Source organism: Musca domestica, unplaced genomic scaffold (genome assembly GCF_030504385.1).
Source record: "Musca domestica strain aabys unplaced genomic scaffold, Musca_domestica.polishedcontigs.V.1.1 62, whole genome shotgun sequence".
Classification (NCBI taxonomy): domain Eukaryota; kingdom Metazoa; phylum Arthropoda; class Insecta; order Diptera; family Muscidae; genus Musca; species Musca domestica.
Genome location: NW_026712369.1, coordinates 2,821,021 through 2,830,834, shown reverse-complemented (window position 1 = coordinate 2,830,834; position 9,814 = coordinate 2,821,021). Strand labels below are relative to the sequence as shown.

Below are 9,814 nucleotides of genomic sequence, written 5' to 3'. Positions count from 1 at the left end.
GGCTTTGAAATTCCTTGAGAAAATTATTTAAAAAATCCACGTTTTATGGCTCTGAAATTCCTTGAGAAAATTCTTTAAAAAATCCACGTTTTATGGCTCTGAAATTCCTTGAGAAAATTCTTTAAAAAATCCACGTTTTATGGCTCTGAAATTCCTTGAGAAAATTCTTTAAAAAATCCACGTTTTATGGCTCTGAAATTCCTTGAGAAAATTCTTTAAAAAATCCACGTTTTATGGCTCTGAAATTCCTTGAGAAAATTCTTTAAAAAATCCACGTTTTATGGCTCTGAAATTCCTTGAGAAAATTCTTTAAAAAATCCACGTTTTATGGCTCTGAAATTCCTTGAGAAAATTCTTTAAAAAATCCACGTTTTATGGCTCTGAAATTCCTTGAGAAAATTCTTTAAAAAATCCACGTTTTATGGCTCTGAAATTCCTTGAGAAAATTCTTTAAAAAATCCACGTTTTATGGCTCTGAAAATTCTTTAAAAAATCCACGTTTTATGGCTCTGAAAATTCTTTAAGAAATCCACGTTTTATGGCTCTGAAATTCCTTGAGAAAATTCTTTAAAAAATCCACGTTTTATGGCTCTGAAATTCCTTGAGAAAATTCTTTAAAAAATCCACGTTTTATGGCTCTGAAATTCCTTGAGAAAATTCTTTAAAAAATCCACGTTTTATGGCTCTGAAATTCCTTGAGAAAATTCTTTAAAAAATCCACGTTTTATGGCTCTGAAAATTCTTTAAAAAATCCACGTTTTATGGCTCTGAAAATTCTTTAAAAAATCCACGTTTTATGGCTCTGAAAATTCTTTAAAAAATCCACGTTTTATGGCTCTGAAAATTCTTTAAAAAATCCACGTTTTATGGCTCTGAAATTCCTTGAGAAAATTCTTTAAAAAATCCACGTTTTATGGCTCTGAAATTCCTTGAGAAAATTCTTTAAAAAATCCACGTTTTATGGCTCTGAAAATTCTTTAAAAAATCCACGTTTTATGGCTCTGAAAATTCTTTAAAAAATCCACGTTTTATGGCTCTGAAAATTCTTTAAAAAATCCACGTTTTATGGCTCTGAAAATTCTTTAAAAAATCCACGTTTTATGGCTCTGAAAATTCTTTAAAAAATCCACGTTTTATGGCTCTGAAAATTCTTTAAAAAATCCACGTTTTATGGCTCTGAAAGTCCTTGAGAAAATTATTTAAAAATCCATGTTTTATGGCTCTGAAAGTGATTGAAAAAATCTTTAAAAAATTGACAATGGATGTCTCTGATGGTCCTTGAAAAATTTATTTAAAAATTGACATTGGATGGCTCTGAAGGTCCTTGAAAAATTTCTTTAAAAAATTTACATTGGATGGCTCTGATGGTCCTTGAAAAATTTATTTAAAAAATTGACATTGGATGGTTCTGATGGTATTGGAAAAAATTTTTAAAAAATCCACTTTTGATGGTTCTAATGGTCCTTGGGAGAATTATGTAAAAAATCTACGACTCGTGGCTCTGACGGTCCTTGAAAAATTTCTTTAAAAAATCTACGTTTTAATGGTGCTTGAGAAAATTCTTTAAAAATCCAATTTCAGACCAATGAGAAATTTTTTTCAAGGACCTTCTGAGCCTTCAAAATGAATTTTTTAAAGAATTTTCTCAAGGATTATCAGAGCCATCAAGAATGAATTTTTAAACAATTTTCTCAAGAACTATCAGAGCCATCAAGAAAGGATTTAAAAAAAAATGTTTCCAGGACCATCAGAACCATCAACTGTGAATTTTTAACAAATTTTCTCCAGGACCATCAGAAGATTTTTTTCAAGTACCATTATAGCTATCAAGCGTAGATTTTTTAAAGATTTTTTTTAAAACAATTAGAGTTGATTTTTAAAGAATTTATTTAAGGACCTTTAGAACCATCAAAATGGATTTTTAATAATTTTTTTCAAGGACTGTCGGAGCCATTTGACGTGGATTTTTCAAAGAAATCCGTCAAACGTGGATTTTTTAAACAGATCCGTCAAAAGTGAATTTTTTGGAGAGATCCGTCAACGTTTATTCTTAAAACAAGATCTATCAAACGAGATTTTTTTTAAAAAAATTCTAGAGGACCATCAGTGCCATTAAACGTGGTTTTTAAATCAATTTCTATCAAAAGTGTATTTTTAATGAAATATCTCAAGAACCATCAAACGTGAATTTTTAAAGAAATTCCTCAAATTTCTATCAATCGTGGATTTTTAATGAAATATCTCAAGAACCATCAGAGCTATAAAAACATGAATTTTTAAAGAATTTTCTCGAGGGCCATCAGAGGTATCAAACGTGGATTTTAAAAAAAAAATCCTCAAATTTCTATCAACCGCGGATTTTTAAAGAAATTTCTCAAGAACCATAAAAATATGGAATTTTTACAGAATTTTCTCAAGGACTCTGTAGATCTTAGAAAATAATTTTAAACACGCTTGAAGATCTATAAAAACATGTCAAAAAGTCTTGGCCGGTTTTTGCAGTCGGATATATACCTTAAAACAATGTCCGTTTATTTAAATATGTATTTGGACTTGCTTTAAGATTGTTCAAACTGTTGACCCTTTATGGGGGAATGCCTGCGGGAGTGGACCAATATTGTCCATCGAATCTGACCTAAGTCTGATATAAATATTAGAACTAGAAAGATTTGGACTATATCCATTTAAAACTCCCTAAAAATTTGAAAAAAGTCAATAATGAAGGAGTTATGGCCAAAATAAAAATTGATATGTCCATGGATAAACAACAATGATTTAAAACACCGCAAAAAATGCGAAAAACTAAATAAAAAGAAGTTAAGATCAAAATAAAATAATTAAATATTCACAGTTAAAAACGAATTTTTAAAACACCCTAAAATGAAAAAAAAACTCAACCCAAAAAGAAAAAATAAAAAAATTTAAAGACCCTCAAATGATTTTCAATCAGAATCCAAATGATTTTCAAAACGTCTTATCAGTTAAACTCAGTTGGCTCCCACAGTGCTTATCACAGCGGAGCGGAGCATTGTTTCTGTTGAATGGCATCAACTATTTTCTTTTTATCGACAGTTGTAATTCAACTCAAAATTTAAGATAAAATAATTAAAGAAAAATTAATAATGCGTTCGGATAATTTTAGATTGAAAATTCATTAAAAGCGAAATGAAGAAAAATCTTCTCATTCATATTCTAAAAGATATATAGTTTGTTGGTTGAAGTTATATTGAGAGGTTAAGAAAAGGAAAAATTTCTTTAAAAAATCCACGTTTATTGGTCTAAGGGTCGTTGGAAAAATTTCTTTAAAAAATCCACGTTTATTGGTCTAAGGGTCGTTGGAAAAATTTCTTTAAAAAATCCGCGTTTATTGGTCTAAGGGTCCTTGGAAAAATTTCTTTAAAAAATCCACGTTTATTGGTCTAAGGGTCGATGGAAAAATTTCTTTAAAAAATCCACGTTTATTGGTCTAAGGGTACTTGGAAAAATTTCTTTAAAAAATCCACGTTTATTGGTCTAAGGGTCCTCGGAAAAAATTCTTTAAAAAATCCACGTTGATTGGTCTAAGGGTCCTTGGAAAAAATTCTTTAAAAAATCCACGTTTATTGGTCTAAGGGTCCTTGGAAAAAATTCTTTAAAAAATCCACGTTTATTGGTCTAAGGGTCCTTGGAAAAAATTCTTTAAAAAATCCACGTTTATTGGTCTAAGGGTCCTTGGAAAAAATTCTTTAAAAAATCCAAGTTTATTGGTCTAAGTGTCCTTGGAAAAATTTCTTTAAAAAATCCACGTTTATTGCTGTGATTGTCCTTTGAAAAATTTCTTCAAAAAATCCACGTTTATTGGTCTAAGGGTCCTTGGAAAAATTTCTTTAAAAAATCCACGTTTATTGGTCTAAGGGTCCTTGGAAAAATTTCTTTAAAAAATCCACGTTTATTGGTCTAAGGGTCCTTGGAAAAATTTCTTTAAAAAATCCACGTTTATTGGTCTAAGGGTCCTTGGAAAAATTTCTTTAAAAAATCCACGTTTATTGGTCTAAGGGTCCTTGGAAAAATTTCTTTAAAAAATCCACGTTTATTGGTCTAAGGGTCCTCGGAAAAATTTCTTTAAAAAATCCACGTTTATTGGTCTAAGGGTCCTTGGAAAAATTTCTTTAAAAAATCCACGTTTATTGGTCTAAGGGTCCTTGGAAAAATTTCTTTAAAAAATCCACGTTTGTTGGTCTAAGGGTCCTTGGAAAAATTTCTTTAAAAAATCCACGTTTATTGGTCTAAGGGTCCTTGGAAAAATTTCTTTAAAAAATCCACGTTTATTGGTCTAAGGGTCCTTGGAAAAATTTCTTTAAAAAATCCACGTTTATTGGTCTAAGGGTCCTTGGAAAAATTTCTTTAAAAAATCCACGTTTATTGGTCTAAGGGTCCTTGGAAAAATTTCTTTAAAAAATCCACGTTTATTGGTCTAAGGGTCCTTGGAAAAATTTCTTTAAAAAATCCACGTTTATTGGTCTAAGGGTCCTTGGAAAAATTTCTTTAAAAAATCCACGTTTATTGGTCTAAGGGTCCTTGGAAAAATTTCTTTAAAAAATCCACGTTTATTGGTCTAAGGGTCCTTGGAAAAATTTCTTTAAAAAATCCACGTTTATTGGTCTAAGGGTCCTTGGAAAAATTTCTTTAAAAAATCCACGTTTATTGGTCTAAGGGTCCTTGGAAAAATTTCTTTAAAAAATCCACGTTTATTGGTCTAAGGGTCCTTGGAAAAATTTCTTTAAAAAATCCACGTTTATTGGTCTAAGGGTCCTTGGAAAAATTTCTTTAAAAAATCCACGTTTATTGGTCTAAGGGTCCTTGGAAAAATTTCTTTAAAAAATCCACGTTTATTGGTCTAAGGGTCCTTGGAAAAATTTCTTTAAAAAATCCACGTTTATTGGTCTAAGGGTCCTTGGAAAAATTTCTTTAAAAAATCCACGTTTATTGGTCTAAGGGTCCTTGGAAAAATTACTTCAAAAAATTAACGTTTATTGGTCTAAGGGTCCTTGGAAAAATTTCTTTAAAAAATCCACGTTTATTGGTCTAAGGGTCCTTGGAAAAATTTCTTTAAAAAATCCACGTTTATTGGTCTAAGGGTCCTTGGAAAAATTTCTTTAAAAAATCCACGTTTATTGGTCTAAGGGTCCTTGGAAAAATTTCTTTAAAAAATCCACGTTTATTGGTCTAAGGGTCCTTGGAAAAATTTCTTTAAAAAATCCACGTTTATTGGTCTAAGGGTCCTTGGAAAAATTTCTTTAAAAAATCCACGTTTATTGGTCTAAGGGTCCTTGGAAAAATTTCTTTAAAAAATCCACGTTTATTGGTCTAAGGGTCCTTGGAAAAATTTCTTTAAAAAATCCACGTTTATTGGTCTAAGGGTCCTTGGAAAAATTTCTTTAAAAAATCCACGTTTATTGGTGTAAGGGTCGTTGGAAAAAATTCTTTAAAAAATCCACGTTTATTGGTCTAAGTGTCGTTGAAAAAATTTCTTTAAAAAATCCACGTTTATTGGTCTAAGTGTCGTTGAAAAAATTTCTTTAAAAAATCCACGTTTATTGGTCTAAGGGTCGTTGGAAAAATTTCTTTAAAAAATCCACGTTTATTGGTCTAAGGGTCGTTGGAAAAATTTCTTTAAAAAATCCACGTTTATTGGTCTAAGGGTCGTTGGAAAAATTTCTTTAAAAAATCCACGTTTATTGGTCTAAGGGTCGTTGGAAAAATTTCTTTAAAAAATCCACGTTTATTGGTCTAAGGGTCGTTGGAAAAATTTCTTTAAAAAATCCACGTTTATTGGTCTAAGGGTCGTTGGAAAAATTTCTTTAAAAAATCCACGTTTATTGGTCTAAGGGTCGTTGGAAATATTTCTTTAAAAAATCCACGTTTATTGGTCTAAGGGTCGTTGGAAAAATTTCTTTAAAAAATCCACGTTTATTGGTCTAGGGGTCGTTGGAAAAATTTCTTTAAAAAATCCACGTTTATTGGTCTAGGGGTCGTTGGAAAAATTTCTTTAAAAAATCCACGTTTATTGGTCTAAGGGTCGTTGGAAAAATTTCTTTAAAAAATCCACGTTTATTGGTCTAAGGGTCCTTGGAAAAATTTCTTTAAAAAATCCACGTTTATTGGTCTAAGGGTCCTTGGAAAAATTTATTTAAAAAATCCACGTTTATTGGTCTAAGGGTCCTTGGAAAAATTTCTTTAAAAAATCCACGTTTATTGGTCTAAGGGTCCTTGGAAAAATTTCTTTAAAAAATCCACGTTTATTGGTCTAAGGGTCCTTGGAAAAATTTCTTTAAAAAATCCACGTTTATTGGTCTAAGGGTCCTTGGAAAAATTTCTTTAAAAAATCCACGTTTATTGGTCTAAGGGTCCTTGGAAAAATTTCTTTAAAAAATCCACGTTTATTGGTCTAAGGGTCCTTGGAAAAATTTCTTTAAAAAATCCACGTTTATTGGTCTAAGGGTCCTTGGAAAAATTTCTTTAAAAAATCCACGTTTATTGGTCTAAGGGTCCTTGGAAAAATTTCTTTAAAAAATCCACGTTTATTGGTCTAAGGGTCCTTGGAAAAATTTCTTTAAAAAATCCACGTTTATTGGTCTAAGGGTCCTTGGAAAAATTTCTTTAAAAAATCCACGTTTATTGGTCTAAGGGTCCTTGGAAAAATTTCTTTAAAAAATCCACGTTTATTGGTCTAAGGGTCCTTGGAAAAATTTCTTTAAAAAATCCACGTTTATTGGTCTAAGGGTCCTTGGAAAAATTTCTTTAAAAAATCCACGTTATTGGTCTAAGGGTCCTTGGAAAAATTTCTTTAAAAAATCCACGTTTATTGGTCTAAGGGTCCTTGGAAAAATTTCTTTAAAAAATCCACGTTTATTGGTCTAAGGGTCCTTGGAAAAATTTCTTTAAAAAATCCACGTTTATTGCTGTGATTGTCCTTGGAAAAATTTCTTTAAAAAATCCACGTTTACTGCTGTGATTGTCCTTGGAAAAATTTCTTTAAAAATCCACGTTTATTGCTGTGATTGTCCTTGGAAAAATTTCTTTAAAAAATCCACGTTTATTGCTGTGATTGTCCTTGGAAAAATTTCTTTAAAAAATCCACGTTTATTGCTGTGATTGTCCTTGGAAAAATTTCTTTAAAAAATCCACGTTTATTGCTGTGATTGTCCTTGGAAAAATTTCTTTAAAAAATCCACGTTTATTGCTGTGATTGTCCTTGGAACAATTTCTTTAAAAAATCCACGTTTATTGCTGTGATTGTCATTGGAAAAATTTCTTTAAAAAATCCACGTTTATTGGTCTAAGGGTCCTTGGAAAAATTTCTTTAAAAAATCCACGTTTATTGGTCTAAGGGTCCTTGGAAAAATTTCTTAAAAAAATCCACGTTTATTGGTCTAAGGGTCCTAGGAAAAATTTCTTTAAAAATCCACGTTTATTGGTCAAAGGGTCCTAGAAAAAATTTCTTTAAAAAATCCACATTTATTGCTCTGATTGTCCTTGGAAAAATTTCTTTAAAAAATCCACGTTTATTGGTTTAAAGGTCCTTGGAAAAATTTCTTTAAAAAATCCACGTTTATTGCTCTGATTGTCCTTGGAAAAATTTCTTTAAAAAATCCACGTTTATTGCTCTGATTGTCCTTGGAAAAATTTCTTTAAAAAATCCACGTTTATTGGTTTAAAGGTCCTTGGAAAAATTTCTTTAAAAAAATCCACATTTATTGGTTTAAAGGTCCTTGGAACAATTTCTTTAAAAAATCCGCGTTTATTGGTTTAAAGGTCCTTGGAAAAATTTCTTTAAAAAATCCACGTTTATTGGTCTAAGGGACCTTGGAAAAAATTTCTTTAAAAAATCCACGTTTATTGGTCTAAGGGTCCTTGGGAAAATTTTTTTAAAAATCCACGTTTCTTGGTTTAAAGGTCCTTGGAAAAATTTCTTTAAAAAATCCACGTTTATTGGTTTAAAGGTCCTTGGAAAAATTTCTTTAAAAAATCCACGTTTATTGGTTTAAAGGTCCTTGGAAAATTTTCTTTAAAAAATCCACGTTTATTGCTGTGATTATCCTTGGAAAATTTTCTTGAAAAAATCCACGTTTATTGGTCTAAGGGTCCTTGGAAAATTTTCTTTAAAAAATCCACGTTTATTGGTCTAAGGGTCCTTGGAAAAAATTTCTTTAAAAAATCCACGTTTATTGGTCTAAGGGTCCTTGGAAAAATTTCTTTAAAAAATCCACGTTTATTGCTGTGATCGTCCTTGGAAAATTTTTTTTAAAAAATCCAAGTTTATTGGGGTCCTTGGAAAAAATTTCTTTAAAAAGTCCACGTTTATTGATGTGATTGTCCTTGGAAAAAAATTCTTTAAAAAGTTCACGTTTATTGGTCTAGGGGTCCTTGGAAAAAATTTCTTTAAAAAGTCCACGTTTATTGGTCTAGGGGTCCTTGGAAACATTTCTTTAAATAGTCCAAGTTTATTGGTCTAGGGGTCCTTGGAAACATTTCTTTAAAAAATCCACGTTTATTGGTCTAAGGGTCCTTGGAAATTTTTTTTTAAAAAATCCACGTTTATTGGTCTAAGGGTCCTTGGGAAAAATTTCTTTAAAAAATCCACGTTTATTGGTCTAAGGGTCTTTGGGAAAAATTTCTTTAAAAAAATCCACGTTTATTGGTCTAGGGGTCCTTGGAAAAAATTTCTTTAAAAAGTCCACGTTTATTGGTCTAGGGGTCCTTGGAAACATTTCTTTAAATAGTCCAACTTTATTGGTCTAGGGGTCCTTGGAAACATTTCTTTAAAAAATCCACGTTTATTGGTCTAAGGGTCCTTGGGAAAAATTTCTTTAAAAAATCCACGTTTACTGGTGTAAGGGTTCTTGGAAAAAATTCTTTAAAAAAATCCACGTTTATTGGTCTAAAGGTCCTTGGAAAAAAATTAATAAAAAAATCCATTAAAAATTATTTATTTTATTTATTTATTTTATTTCTGTTGATTTTTTAACCTCTTTTTATTTGTTTTACTTCAAACCCCTTTAGGGCGCATTATCAAGGACACCAGTAAAATGAATTTTTTTGCCCAAATACTTAAAATACCCCTCCACCTCGGGACCATCATCGTCAGCACCGGCATCGTCAACACTTCTCATATTATTTCCTATTGGAACACATCCCTCCGTGGACGTGAAATAAAATCCCTGCGAACACCTACAGACACTGGGCGCAATGCATACACCATTGCTACAGCCTTCCGGGCAGCTGGGAGAACATCCATGCTCTGGCGACCAGTTATAGCCATCATTACATTTACAATTATTCGGCGAGAGGCATTCACCATTTTCACAATTATCACATTTCGGTACACATTGGCCATCGGAATAGGCAAATTCCGGCGCACAGATCGACACACAACGGGTTCTATCCATCGGATCCAGCTGATAGCCATCACAGCAAACTTTTATTGTTGTCGTTATATTGGCCCTAACAAAGGCATTGTTTCGTTTGACAGGAATCTCTCGGGTGACATTTTGAAAACAGATTTGAGATTCAACGACTACAGCGGCAGCCAAGAGCTTCAGTAGCACGAAAATGGACAGCAGTGACTGGCGTTGGGACATGTTAGCCATGCGTGGACTTTTTGCTTCCTCCAAGTCGTACAAAACACTAACTTGCCATTTCTTTTGTGGTTCTACGTTGGACTTGAAACTTGTGTTTGCCAGCTGCTGCTGATAACGGAATATTAGGGGGGATTCCGGGCAATTTGGTTTTGGGATTTAACATTTTCAAGGTTATTCTTGAATTTTATCGCTTA

At 31.6% G+C, this 9,814-nt stretch overlaps 1 protein-coding gene across 1 annotated transcript; it reads right to left on the bottom strand.

Moving 5' to 3' along the window:
* Positions 1-8,982: 8,982 nt before the first annotated feature.
* Positions 8,983-9,774, bottom strand: LOC131805861 (epidermal growth factor-like protein). The gene has a single exon (XM_059129568.1). It carries the CDS (start codon positions 9,627-9,629, stop codon positions 9,039-9,041), a length of 591 nt encoding a protein of 196 aa, XP_058985551.1. The 5' UTR covers positions 9,630-9,774; the 3' UTR covers positions 8,983-9,038.
* Between the last annotated feature and the right edge of the window lie 40 nt (positions 9,775-9,814).